General features: G+C 42.7%; 1 protein-coding gene across 7 annotated transcripts in view; it reads right to left on the reverse strand.

Annotated features, from left to right (window-relative positions):
- Positions 1 to 15062, reverse strand: part of LOC138521088 (copine-5) — a 1203840-nt gene that overhangs the window by 667409 nt on the left and 521369 nt on the right. For all 7 annotated transcript variants that reach the window (XM_069633646.1, XM_069633648.1, XM_069633647.1 and 4 more), the window contains 3 exons: positions 12395 to 12498; positions 11083 to 11122; positions 2737 to 2813 (listed from right to left, as the gene is read on the reverse strand). In XM_069633646.1, coding sequence (XP_069489747.1) covers positions 2737 to 2813; positions 11083 to 11122; positions 12395 to 12498 — 221 coding nt within the window. The remainder of the gene's footprint in view (positions 1 to 2736; positions 2814 to 11082; positions 11123 to 12394; positions 12499 to 15062) is intronic.

A 15062-nucleotide genomic window follows, 5' to 3' on the forward strand; every position in this document is an offset into this window, starting at 1 on the left:
AAGTCCTCAAATGTTAGAAGGGTCCCTGCCCCTGGCTTCGCCTCTTCTTTGATTGGACTCAGTTGGTGTCTCTCTTTACCAAGTACTGTGACAAGGAAACTGACTCTAGTTTCTGGTTTCAGTTCCAAACCCTGGTTTCTCTCTCTCTTCGGTTTGGCCCACTTGGTTCACTCTCCTGTCTAGTATGACCATGAGTAAGATACCTCTGTTCCTGGCGAGGTTCCCAGACACCTTTTTCTCTCCCTCTTCAGTTTAGTTCACTTGGCTTACTCTTTCGCCAAGTACTGATACAAGGAAGATGCTTTGCTTCGTGATGGAGTCCCTGACCCCATTTTCTCTCTCTCTTCAGTTCAGCTCCCTTGGCTCCCTCTCTCTCCAAGTACTGATACGAGGAAGATGCCTCGCTTCGTGCTTTGGGCCAAAGACCCCACTCTGGTGGTCAGTGGTTTTCATCAGGCCACTGGGCCAAGGAAGCATTCTTCTGATGCAGGACCCTTTTGCTGCATGCCCCATGCCCCTACTGGGCCTTCCAAACTTCCCTGTACATGCCACTAGGATCAGGTAGCTCTCTGCTTCTTCCTGGGATCAGGCATCTTGTTGGCAGCACCAGCATTCCTTCTCCCTCTTTTCGTCAACGACTGCTTGGGTGTGCGGTCTGCTAATCTACTTCCCGGTGTCAGCACTGACAGCAAACCATTTGGTCCACCTGTTCACAACCGTGCCACCACACGACTCTTCAGGATTGGTTGGGAGGTTGCTTTCTGCTCGACCTCCTCTAGACTTTCACAGCTGCTCGCCTGTGTCTACTGCTCCTCCTAGTTCTTCTCTGGACGCGATTCGAAACTCCTGGGTTCGTTGCAGGATGAAGACAAATAGTCCTTCTTCTGTTTCCTTTTATTAAACAAGCTCCAGCCTGGCGCAAAGTAAATACCTGTGATTGTGGTTGTCATATCACTCCTTATTCCTCCTATGGACTATCCCGCCTCAATACTAGGGTCAGACAAACCCTCAGTCTCTCAAGGAGCGTCTTCGTCCCAGTACCTTTGGTTATGTCAACCTCACAGATGTTAGAGAAGTACATGGGCCTACTCTCACTATGGGAGTTTGTGTTGGAAGTGGGGTCTAATGACTGAAAGGGTGTATACGGCATTGCTGGAGGGTGGGTATACTGCGTTCCCCTGAGATGTTCTCCCTTGTCCCCAGAGGGGAAGTCTCTTCTCATGAGTTCCTCCCACTGAGTACCACCCCCAGGGGGTCTATCAAGTAGGGCTTCACCGCCCTGGCCTCATAGGAAGGGGCTCCCTCTCGGGGAGAAGTGACGATATCTTGGGATTCGTCACAATATTTAAAACCCAATTATGAGGCGATATTACCCAAAAAGGTGGGTTAAACCTGTTGGTAATGGTCTGCCATTCAAGTTAACGACCCGAGCGAAGCAAGGGTCCCTTAAAGCAACTGGCGATGCCATTAGCCACAGAATTTGACCACCCAGGCGGTAATATCTGCATTTGCCTCATCAATGTACACCCGCAGGTGAAAAAGGCTGTTTAGAGAAAAAACACAAAAAATGCTCTAACTTGATCATTTACTTAGCTACACTGAACTGGTGAAGATCATTTACATTTCTAATATCCTAAGCAATGGCTGCGAACTCTCAATGTGGTTAATAACCACTGAACAGGTTATCATGCCTTGTTCTTTCGAGAGAGGGGCGCCTGCTACCTTTTTTGTATTTCTAATATCCATGACGTTATGAACAGGTATTGGTTGGCAGAGAGGAGGAATACAGTAGTTTTTGCTCTTTGGTTGGTCATATGGACATTACGGACGGTACAGAGGGTGTGGCGGTAACATGGGGACCAAGCGGAAGAGGTGCACTGGGGGGCAATGGCCATGCAGCAGTCAGAACTGCTCGAACAGCGAGCGGGCTTCTACCAGTAAATATAACCCACATTCGTAGCACTGCGACATCTGTGCAACAGCTCCATGTAAACATAGGGGAAAGCTCAATTCAAAAGATCACCTACAGACACTTAATGTATATACTCAAGACAGGACAAGTCGGTCTTGGTTGTTTGAGAAAAGAGAAGATTTCTTAGTCGAGTCATGCCTCTGAAAGTCATCAGGCCTGGGGCGCGTAAGAGTTTCCAAATTGCCCTATTCATCTGGCGGCCACGATATCGAGCCTTTTTTTCTTAAAAATCACTGCTTTACATGCTGGAACCTGTAAGTGCAGAGTTATATTAGAAAGTACAGAACTACAAGTCCCTGCATGCAAAGTGCTCTTGGTTTAGTTGTGAGTGCTATAAAATGATTCTTCTGATGACAAATAGCCAGTTGGTCATTCTCCAGTGTCATTTGCTTAACTGGTTTTGGCCCTGCGGTCTTTCAAATGCATCGGTGAGTCATTACATGGATGTATGTGATTTCACCGAATCCATTTCTCCTAGTGGAGAAATCTTCGAAATTCTTTTTTGTTTTCATTTTTTTTAAACTATGCGGGTGATACCCCAAGACTCCACACACTTCCCCCTACCGTATACTATACCCTTAGCACGCCCCATCAATCTTTTTAAATTTAACCACTTCCCCTACCAAATTTGAAGAAAAAATAATTAGAAGATTTCCCATTCAAAGAAATGTAGGTATTCGTCATTACATCACCAGATGTCCCACTGGGTGATACACCATTGGTTACAGATCACAGAGTATGCAGAAGCAATGCTAGGTTCTTACATGAGTGGTTTCTCCAGTCGACTTCCAGGCGACCCAACAATCTCCCCAAGGGTGCAGAAACATTGGCCAAGGAAATCCTAAGGAGGACAAAAAAGGGATGCTTAAGAGGGCGTACGTTAGTTAAAATCAATAGCTTGTGATTAGCAACAGAACAAAGATTTAACTAACATCATTGATGGATCACGACCCCCCCAATGAGAGAAATCCACCAGACTGTGGAGACACAGTGCCTACATCACACTGTAGTTAGAAGTTCATTCTATAATGGACTGTTTGAGATGACTCTCTCATTATGCTTGCCTTCCATTGCAACTTGGGATTGCCTACCCCAAACACCCACATTGTAAACCTTTGCTTTGTAATTGCTCTCCTCTTAGGTCTCTATTGGGAGACCCATTCTAGAGGGAACTCATGGGTAATCAACAACTCCATTGGAGAGCTGATGTCATGATAGTTTAGTTGTGGTCTTTTTCACCACTTAGCAAGCCCCGCCCACCTGGTGCCTTCCTGCTTCCCGCTCTTATTCACCACTTAGCAAGCCCCGCCCACCTAGTGCCTTCCTGCCTGCCGCTCTTTTTCACCACTTAGCAAGCCCCGCCCACCTGGTGCCTTCCTGCTTGCCGCTCTTTTTCACCACTTAGCAAGCGCCGCCCACCTGGTGCCTTCCTGCTTCCCGTTCTTTTTCACCACTTAGCAAGCCCTGCCCACCTGGTGCCTTCGTGCTTCCCGCTCTTTTTCACCACTTAGCAAGCCACGCCCACCTGGTGCCTTCCTGCTAGCCGCTCTGTTTCCCTTCTTAAGGAGCCCTCCAGCTTCTTTTCCTTTGCAGATGGGGAGCAGGTGCAAGTGGATCTAGGTCACCTGGCCTAAGCCCCGCCCACCTGGTGCATTCCTGCCTGCTGCTCTTTTTCACCACTTAGCAAGCCCCGCCCAACTGGTACCTTACTGCTTGCCGCTCTTTTTCCACCACTTAGCAAGCCTCGCCCACCTGGTGCCTTCCTTCACCATCACTGTATTGTGACCAATGCTGTATTTGACTTTTATGGACTTCATTCATTCACAGTGCGTCACTCTTTCTCAACTCTCATGCTGGACTTCCTTTGCATCTTGTACTCATGGTGGCCCTGAATCATGCTGTTCCCATCTTCATCTTGTATCCTGGCTTGCAACATTGGGCCTCATTACGACCCAGGCGGAAAGGGGTTTACGGCAGCGTAAACAGCGCCGACCCTTACCGCCTGAGTACGAGGTCCCTTAGCGCCATGGCGGATTTAACACCTGCTTTTAGCAGGTGTTAAAATCCATGGCGCTAAGGGACCATGGAGTTAATTACGCCACCGTAATTTACGGTGGCGTAATTAACGCCTTCCCCCTCCCATTATGCCCTATGGGGCAAAAATGGGAATGGGGAAGGGTAAATGGGGATTGGGGACTTACCGCCCCGCCAAGGTCGGAATGGGGCGGTAAGTCCGCCAACCACCATGGCGTAAACGTAGTTTACGCCATGGTGGTAAAGTCACGGCCCAGGCGGTAACTTACCGCCTGGGTCGTAATGAGGCCCATTATGTGTTACTACTGACTTCTGCAATTGTATTCGCTCTCCACTCTTGCTTCTCCACTCTTTTTGACTGCTTACTCTCTTTTCTCTCCTCCTTTCCCTTCTCCCTTTTCCTATCTCCTCCCCTTACTTTCTTCTATGCACTTACTCTATCAGAATTGTCCCTGGACCTCATATGATAGCAACCTCGTCTGTTTCCTCCACCCTCCCATTACTGTTTTTTCCTCCCCACCACCCCTCCAGCACTATCTGAAATGTTGTCGGGTCTAGTATGATAGTCGCTTGTTTTGTTCCTCCACTCCCTTTCTGCACCCCTCTCCCTCACCTTTTGTTTTTCTCCGGCTCTACCAGAAATGTTGTCAGGCCTTGTACGGTAGTCACCTGTCTGTTTCCATTTCCTTCCCACTTTCCCCCTTCCTTCCTTATCTATGTCTTAGCTCTTACACTATCTGAAATGTCATCAGGCCAAGTACGATGGTTAATTTCACATCCTTACTGTTCATGGCCTGTAAGAATGTGGTTGTATTTTCCCTTGTTCCCTCCCTTGCCTTGAAGCGCTTTGAAACACATTGTGTATAGGCGCTATATAAATAAACGATCATATCATATCATGATATTCCCAAAGTGAAAAGGACTAGCCGTCAAAGATCATATTGAAGGTCATGTTCCATAACTAAATTCCGAGGGATGTTTGACAAACCACCCCTCAATTCAAAGAACACAATGTTGCACCTCCATATTTTAGGGAACGGAGTGTTATATTTCAAGCTTAACGTCCAAAGGAGAGTGGTGCATGTTACACCTGAATTCCCTTGTGGAGTGTTATATGCCCTTTCTCCAAACCCTTATTGAAGGCATGATACACTATATATCGTCATTCTAATTAAATTAAATATATCATTCCCCTATTGAAGAGGATGGTGACAGTTCAGATCTCACTTCTGAAGAGAGGTGTGAAATGTCATGTCTATTATGAAAGGGTGTGTGCCGTTACATGCTTATCTTTCAAATCAGCATCTACCATTGACTGGTGCCCAAATACATTTTAGTGGAATTCTTTCCAGGTAAGTTTTGAAGAGCTCTTCATTTGAGAATCCAAAACCACCGGTCTGTTGGAATAACTCCACCATTCCGGAAGAAAGATTGGTCTGTATATTTCTAACCCAACATTTGTATAGGCAGTGCTTGAAGTGGGCAGCCCCTTTCAGGGAGAAATACTTTCAGCCGTGTACAGTACTTTCGATGCAAGAATGTCCGCATGGTGCATTGCTTCCGAGTACACCTTCAATGTTTGTGTAAAGTCAAAAAGGATTTTGTCAAGTGGGGGCTAAGTTATATGACTATTGTATGTACATACATTTTGACACGTTTGAAAAAATAAAACATGGGCGGATTTCCAGCAAACTTGTGTAAGGAGCATTGGCAAGGACCTTAAAGCATGGTTTTGCAAATGTGCCTGTGTTTTTTTTTGTTGACAAGTGTCATAATGTAGGTACAAAAATAGTGATATACTTTTGATGACTGAGGAATAGCCTTTGTCCATGAGCAGTGGACAGATTGTCCAGGTCATGGCATAAGGTCATGACACAAACAACCTGGCTTTTGGCTATGACCAACAGGGGCGACAAATGGTCCACTTGTGACCGGCTATGTGGTAAAGTTATTCGAAAATGGGATAGGTTTGAAAGGGCAAAAAAATGTGCTCGTGGTAATATGGTCATAAGGTCCTCTCTTCGCCTTCTGCAGGCGTCCCGCTGTAGGAAGAAAAATTCTTTTTATTTTAGCACCCCGGGTTCCCGCTTTGGGAACCCGGGGTGCTAATGGCCTTCATCCCCCATTGCAGGGGTGGAACGGGGGATAACGGCCCTGAAGCCCCATTATCTCCCCTTGCTTCGCTAGGGCCGATAAATTGGCCTGCCAGGCCATTATCCCCCGTTCCAGTCCCTGGAACGAGGATGAACACCACATTATTCCCATTAGCATTACACACAAAATGCTAATGGAAATGTTGGAAAATCTTATTGAGTCTATTTACTTTACTTAGAAAAGTAAAGTAGATGGAGTCTATACGATTTGTTTTTTTAGTTCTAATTTTTTACTGTAAAAGGTGGTTCCTAAAGGAACGTTTCTTTTGTTGTTTTTTGATGTATTTTTTCTTTTTGCAGGAGAGGGTACAACGTAAGGTGGGGAGGGAAATGAGGGAAGATGCACCAAGGACTAATATGGAGGGGCAGATAGACAGGGGAGGATGTTGCGCGTGTATTACTTCTATGGTAGGGGGAAGTGTTTATCATGCTCCTTGATAACAACTTCAAAAGCACTTTGAAAATGCTCCCCCCTCCAGAGTGGTGTGTTGTAGTATATACAGAGGACTGTTGTCTTCAAAAGATATGGATCAACAGCCTCTTTTATTGCTTGGAAGGTAGCTGGTGGGATTCTGTGTGCCACAGAGGTAGGCTGTGTGGTTACAGCGCACTGGTTGAGGAAGATGAGGTGGAGGAAGACAGCTTTTCTGAGAGCATTGCAGTGGTTGGATTTGGTGTGGAGGTGCATGGAGGTGTTCCCGTAGGAGTACTGTCCAGGTAGTACGCACTGAGTACAAAGTTGCACTCAGTGCATATCACTTTGGTAGCTTTTGCCTTTGGTACGTTCCCAACAGTGGTAAGGAACTGCCAAACCCATGATTCTCTCTGGGTGCTAGAGATAAGCACTTCCTCTATGTAACGTTCTTGGTCCTCTTCATTGTCTTTGGAAGTACTGTACTTTTTTAGTTGTGTAGGTCCTCCAGCTGGTGGTGGTGGCTCTTGGGGAGGAGGGATGGCAATAACTGATGCCATTTTTAAGATATATCAGTTTTGCTAATATTGTTCCAAGTACATGCTTTGTACTAGATTGTTAATGGATAATGAGTAAGAATAGATGTAGGAGCTGTGCAAGGGTACATTTTGAGCTTGAAGGTTCCCAGATCAGTAGAAAATGCAGGTCCGAACTGTCCTCGAACCACAGACCTAATCCTGAAGAGCGGATGCGTTCGCGGACACATCATCATGCCGCGCGCGAACACCTGGTCACATGGCACTGCGCAGAAGGTCCGAAATGACTTCAGACGTTTGCAGACATCAACACACGTAAAAACAGTGGAGAAAGTTGCAAAAAGTGTATAGAAGTGTTAAAAATGATGCTAGAAGGTGGGAAATGTCAGAGTTATGAGGTGACACTTTGTAAATTGGACAAATATGTTCTTATATTGGGGTAAGTATGATATTAGTAAGATGTAGGAAAATAGCATGCACTGGTAAAAACCCATTAAATTCACAGAATAAAACTTGTTAAAGGGACATCATAGTTATGTTGCACTACTAAAAACCTATAAAAGGGACTTTTCATCAAAATTAATGTCACATTTGATGTCATCAGTGATCTCATCAATGACATTTGTGATGTCATCTTTGATGCCCTGGGTGTTAGTCCTAGCAGTGTACGGTGGTGGTGCGAGTTATGGTTGCTTAGTTTACCAAAACTGGCGAATTTCTGAGGGATTTCAGTTTTACTTGTAACCATATTGCCCCTTTAACACTTTTTTTATTGAACTTAATAGGTTTATATTAGTGCAACATAACCACACCACAATGTCCTTTAACAAAGTTTGTTCAATGAAAATATATATATATATATATATATATATATTTTCATTGAACAAACTTTGTATATATATATATATATATATATATATATATATATATATATATATATATATATATATATATATATAAAAAGAAGTGGATTGGAAGCCAATCCGAGTCGCATCGGCACTCCGGCTGTGTTTCCAGCAAAACGTTGGATTTCTCCAATTGATCCACAAACAGTCTTTGTGTATTGTGCAATTAAAGTGTCCTTTATTAATTAAAACTGCATAGACAAGGAGGACAAAGCAGTCTTGAATATATATTTGAAATACGAACGGCATCAACAGAAACTGTTCAGGCGAGCAGCACTCCACAAGCAAAAAGTGTTCCAATGGCGTAATGATCACGGAGAACCAACAGCAAACACTGCAACTCTGGTTGTATTGTATGAAACAACCTTTACTTTTTTCATTTGCAGCGATTTAAAAAGAATCTCCCAGTAAAATTTTTCTAGCCAGACGGCAGCCTGACCCGTTTCACCACTACCCAGTGGCTTGTTCACAGTCACTCATCACCCACAGGAAGTTAGTTTATATAAAAAAAACACATCCACCTCAGTGAGAAACATAGAAAAGGTGACTTCTAGACCCAAAGTAATGGCAGTTAGCCCTCTTGGCTTGGGCTACTGATTGATATTACCAATTACATGCACATGTGTTTTGCAGACAAAATCTAACTTTAAAACTATTGCAAGGCAAATACGAATAATAGCATTACAATATTAATATTGTTTTGAATTGAACAGTCATATATTAGCACAGTCCATAATTGGAAAAACAATGCTTAAACATCCATGCAACCGTATTGTTAGCATAGAGCTGTGGACTTGATTTTTTGTAAGGACCAAGAATGAAGAAAGTAGCTCCTATTTGGAGACCAAGAACACATTAACCAAATCCTTTATGGTAAATGCATTCCTCATATCTCATGAATATAGAAAAAGGAGAACATATGCCAAGTGTGTGGGTATGAAGCAATCTCTTCCCTTAGAAATACCAAAGCAAAGATAACATAGTCCTATGAAGTCTGCAGAAAATAATTGTAGACCGAGGTCGTCACTATAAATACATATCACCAACATAATTGGGATGTATGTGAATAAGATTGGTACCACACTAAGTAAGTAGTGTTGTAAGAATATAAAGTGCATAGTGCTTATGTGCAAAAAATGCATTGCTATGATATGGATAGTTTCACAGTAAAAAGAGCAATATTGTCATTTTATAAAGTGCATAGTGCAAGCTACTGACATTCTCTAAAATACTTCAATACAATAAAAAGATTTTTCTCTTGCAAAATACAACACAAAGAACCAGATATCTTACAATGTCACATACTAATAGTCTACCTCAAATACTACCTTTGCGATGATATATTCCCATATTTACTATCCTTCGACTTAGTAATGTCAAAAATAGATATAAGGGAGATAGATACTCTAAAGTGCCACATGCATACACAGAGCAAGGAATACCAGAATCCCAACACTGAACTGAATCTATAATTGCACTAATATAAAAACATCAGATGTCTTAAAAAATGTATAAAATACCACTATTAAAATACCATGCTAAAATAGGTTTGTCATCAAAAAAAGCCTCCTTATGTACATAAGTTTGCCAAATCAGTTCAAAATCTGAGTCAAATTGAAAGTCACCATAAAAAAGTGAAATATTAAAAGTGATAAGTAAAAAAGGAAGGAATAGAAAACATGCACAACAAATCAAACATATAAAGTTATAGTATAAGGTCATTGACATGGATGAGCTACTTGGAGTACTGTATCATATTCGGTATGGTCCTTATGTCCCCAAGAAGGTGTAAAGCTCCTCATCAATATTATGTCCCAGCGGCGTCTTGCTCTCAAAGTCTAAAATGTATTTAGTCTCTTCTTGACGGAGTGTTCTCTGGTTATCACCACCCCTGGGACCTGGAATGACCTTATGTATACCAAAAAACGTGAGATAGGCTGGGTCGGCATTGTGCACTTCCAAAAAATGTTTGGCCATGGGTTAAGAACAGTCCTTATTGATAATGGCTCTAACATGGTGCAAGATACATACTTTAAGCTTGCATTTTGTACTTCCAACGTACCATTTTAGACATGGGCACATCAAAGCATACACCACCAGTTCAGATTCACATGTAATTTTGCTGTTAATGTAGACCAGGTGTTTCAATATTGGATGCTCATAACTTTTGCAATTCTTTGCATATTTGCAAATCTTACATCTGGTACATTTAAAGAAGCCAACTCCTGTAGAGGAAAGCCAATTAGTGTTCATATCATTCCTTACCACGGACATGTAGCTTTTCACCAGCAGGTCTTTTATGGAGGCGCTTTTACGATAGGTAATATCAGGATAGTTGTGTAACATACCACCTATGTCTTTGTCGGCTTTCAGCACTTTCCAGTACTTATTAACTATCCGTTTAATGATACTTGCGTGGCTTCCAAATGTCAAAATTAGTCTGGTGGTGTTTTGCTCCTCTTCTTTTGCTAGGTCCTTTTTAGATGTTGTTAACATTTTGTGTCTATTAATTTCTGGGACCTTTAGATATGCCCTTTCAATGATTTATTTTGGGTGCTGCTGTTGTAGGAAGTCATGAGCCGTTACTCTGCTGGCTAAATCAAAATCCACAATGTATATACAGACTTGTGTACATATATTCATTATGAAATATGCTATTGGACTTTACAAACCTTTCAAGTAAATATTGAAAGGTGTGTTGAAGAACATACAATAGACAATTTTGATGCACACAGAGTTATGAGCCTTCAGGAATATTCTTATCAGATATGTCATGCATAGGAGGGTGGAGTATCTTCCTGGACAAAGAATTTCCAAGCTGGTTTAGAGTGGGAGCATTCCATGGAAGCACGCACATCCAGTGTATAAACTGATTCTCTCATGAAACTGAGTAAACTGATTCTCTCATGAAGCGTGCAAATAGTATTCTTGCAGTAGAGTCAAGACAGGTCAGGTATTACAAATGCATCGCAAAGCTTTGCCTACGAGAAAACACGCTGACAAGCAGGGAGAAGAAAGGGTTTAGAACACCAAAACCATCACAAATGTAAATCAGGGAACCTTTACTCACATGTTTGGTTAAATCTGGGCTCTTGGAGTCCACATCATACCTGCAAAAATTAAAAGTTGCTTAATTTATTTAAAAAGGCACAATCAAATTGAAGCAATTTCTGATGCATGAAAAAAACCCACTGTGAACACAATTTGAACACAATTTGACTGAGAACTTAACATCACATTTACAAATCATATAAAAATGCCTTTAAAGGTCATTTTGACAATGCCTCAAAACCCAGAAAAGGGAAGTATTAGGCTAAAATAGATATTAAACTGAGCCAAACTTTCTCTACCACTGATGACATAGTCAACTATATCATGATGGTGCTATCATAGGGGCCATTAGGGCTTGCACAATCCTTTATTTATGCTTTTAGAAAATTACACATGAGAGATTTTACCAACAGGCACTATTGTGCAGGGAACAACCCATCACACAGACTGCACCACATCAATGCCCAAGTGTGTTGTTTGTACCAGCACCGAAAAGTATGATGCAGGCACAGGTTGACAAATGGACCAGAGCACTTTGTGTTTTTGCTTCATTTATTGTAAATCCATCGGGTCTTTAGCCAATGAGGCAATGAAGTGGATTCAAAGTTGTAATATTTCTTAAGGAAATGTTTCTTCTTCAGACATGATTTGTGAGCCACACGTCTCAAGGGTTAGTTTTTACTGGTGTTCTCTTGGGACAAGGACGCTTATTGCCAGAATAAACTCTTGCCCTCCCTGTCGGGATGGAGTTTCCCAAGATATCGGTCCAGAGCGGTTCTACTAGGACAGTTGGGTGGGTCACTACCCTGAATGGTGAGTTGTTCCACATCCCACCATCCGGTGTCCCACTCCCAATTCCCCGAAAGACCCCTCACCCAGGTGATCCTCCCACACTGGTCCACTCCCAGGAAATGGATCCAAGTAGAAGGCCATGTCCTTGCCACCTGGATGACAAATCCCTGGGGACTAGTGGGTGAGACACCTTCTGGTTTCTCACACCGGTGCCCATAATTCAGGCATTTCTTTGCATTTGGTGCCTGATTATTGGTAGGTCAGGCCTGCCGGGTGATCCATGGCCCCCACTGGCAAACTTGAAGTGTGCCGGTACAGAAAAAATGTTAGAACCGGAATTACCAGCATTTGTTCTGGACTGGCACGCTTTTAATGAGGCCCAATATCACATACTTGTTGAAACTGGCCAGTTGCCTGGATATGGGGAAAGTGAAGCAAAAGTGCTGGCATGTTCATTGGTCTCTATCTAGAGCAGCTCTTACTTCTTTGGCTATCAAACCGCCCAGTAAGATCACCTGCAATCAGCTGAACACACTTACATGTCAAGGCGCAGGTTTTGCTTCTCCTCGAAGAAATAGTCTAGGATGAACTTGCGCACAAATTCGGGGTTCAGGGTGTTGTCGATGACTTCGGTTCTCCCAAACTGGAATTGAAAAGACAAAAATGGGAGGAGTCAGATGGTTCTGCTGGGTGACTGAAGTGGAAGAAGGTGAACTCTTTACTACCAGCCTAAGGATGCACACTGCACTGCGAAAGAACTGCACTGTATTAATGTGAGCATAGTGTCAATGTAAGACTACCAGTGTCATTGCAATGGCAACACAACTTCTCTGTAATTAGAACATTACCAAATTATGTAAATACAATCTCAGAGTAATGTGAGTAAATCCTCATTGGTGATGTTATAACAAAAATGGTAGCCTGGAATATCTGTACAAAAGCCCGGAAATAACGTTCATTTACAAGCTGGTTGTGACATCACAACTGACCTGTAATAAGAAAATGACATCACAACTGCTCCGTAGTCAGTTATTACACTTCAGTTATGAGGTCGCAATGCCTGCTGCCTGAGCCAGCAAAGATCAGAATATGGCTTTGTTCCACTATTTGTCACAGTACTCCTAGGTGACTTGGGATATCCTTATAACGTACGTTAGGGGGGGGTACGTTACCCCATAAATATGCTAATTTTTCGAATTTCACTCCCAATCCCTTTCCTATTAACCCAAAACAATGTAAACCTGTTTATAAGATGATATTCACTTTCTTTAAAATTGTATAACTCCAATCAATAAGGAAGTTGGCCTATCCTGCTGAATAAATCGCAAAAAACATTAATTTAATGTTGCGCCATTATGCACAAAACGAATACACATGTATTGTCAAAAACATTCCTTCCTTATTTCCTGTAGTGCTAGTCACAAAATCATTAGGTATCTCAGGGTTTCAGTATTTCCCACAAAAACGACATATTGCACTTTCCCTTTTGGCCCAGAATAAGACGTCCCCAATAGGTATCAAATTAAAGAAACTCTCATAACATTTTCCCTGTAGCCACTATCAGGACTTTGTTTCAGATAATTCATAAGTGTTCCTCTTCTGTTGTCTTTAAAGGACTTATACCTACTTCTTTCATCACATATCCATATCCAATAATGATCCATAGGTTTCTTTTAAACATGGGCCTCATTACAAGTGTGGCGGACCGGAAATAAGGGTTCCAGTCGCACCGTACCAGCATCCTTTTCGGACCGCTAACTCAAACTCTGCCTTCCTGGGCCTTTGCGCCCGACAGGTCTGACCTAGCGGGCGCTAAGGCCCCAGCAGGTGAAGTTGTCACAGAAGCACTGGCACCATTAGCAACGGAGCCGTTGCTTCGGTGTCCCCATTCCCATTGAGTCATGGGAATGGGGACTTACACTTTCCGACGCCTGATATCCTGGGCCGCCCGGACTTGTAATGTTCCTGGGGCATGGGAATATCAGGCAGTGGAAACGGTGTTACGAGTTCGGCAGCAACCCGCCGGTAGCACAAGCGGGTTATATAAGGCCAAACTCGTAATGAGGCCCGGTCTGGATTTGTCAACAGATCCTTTAGAGTCACCTCATATTTTTCCAGGACACGCAAGGAGTTCTCTTTAAAGGAGCAAAATAGGCCCCCATGTACGTTCTCAAGTTCTCATCAGCGTATATAACGTATTACAATTGCTTACAAATAGTTTTCGATAAAGCAGCAGTATTTTTAATTGCACCCGCGCTACATGAGACTTTAGACACAATTCAAAGCGTGTCATGGTTATTGGCAAACAATATGGAAGTAACAATGCCCTTCTCCACATGACACCCTCCAACCTACCCAAGTTCAATTACTCATAAATGTTAGTTATTTCGAGACCATATAATAAATCAGGAACTACTTTACATATAAAGAACTTGACTAATGGCTGCAGGGTGAAAGGGCAATATTTCTTTGCTATTTGTATTTATTTATATAGCGCACCAAGCCCTTGGGCATCTGGGTGCATTTCTTACAGTAGCATAAAATACATTACATACTTACTTACATTACTTACATAAAGTAATTTACAATTGCATACAAGGGATTAACAAGTGACAACGCAAAGGTATTTACATGATGAAGATAAGAGACAATTAGCAGGTATACAGAGACATTTCTCAAGAAAATGCAGGATGAGTGGCTATTGAGGCAGGGTGTACCAAAGAGTAATGAGGGTTAGTGAGCTAAGCAGGGTGTGGGAGATTATATCGCAGGTCAGTAAGGCGGAGGGTAGAGTTATGGTTCATGTTATGTAAGCATTTGGGCTGAATACTGTCAGCCTTACACCCACAGAGGCTTCTTGATATTAATATACTTCACTGCCCTACTAAGGCCGAAGCCTAGGTATTTCACCATGGGAGCAACATTTATGGCAGACGAATACACTGTCCACTTAGAGTGTGCAAGTTTATGTTTTCTTCCCTTATAGCACAACACACATGATTTGTTTGGGTTAACCAGGAGACTGCTCTCTGTAAGCCCATATGTGTTTTATCTAGTGGTAGAATATCATCGTCAAAAGCAACCCAAAAGCTACGTTCCCCATTAATCTTAGGTGGATCAAATTATGCGTTTTCCAGATTTTCTCCCAAATCGGCAAGATATAAGTTCAAGAGACAGGGGCTAGTACGCACCCCGTCTCTAGACATG

Source organism: Ambystoma mexicanum, chromosome 13 (assembly GCF_040938575.1).
Source record: "Ambystoma mexicanum isolate Mex_15411 chromosome 13, UKY_AmexF1_1, whole genome shotgun sequence".
NCBI classification, from domain to species: Eukaryota; Metazoa; Chordata; class Amphibia; order Caudata; family Ambystomatidae; genus Ambystoma; species Ambystoma mexicanum.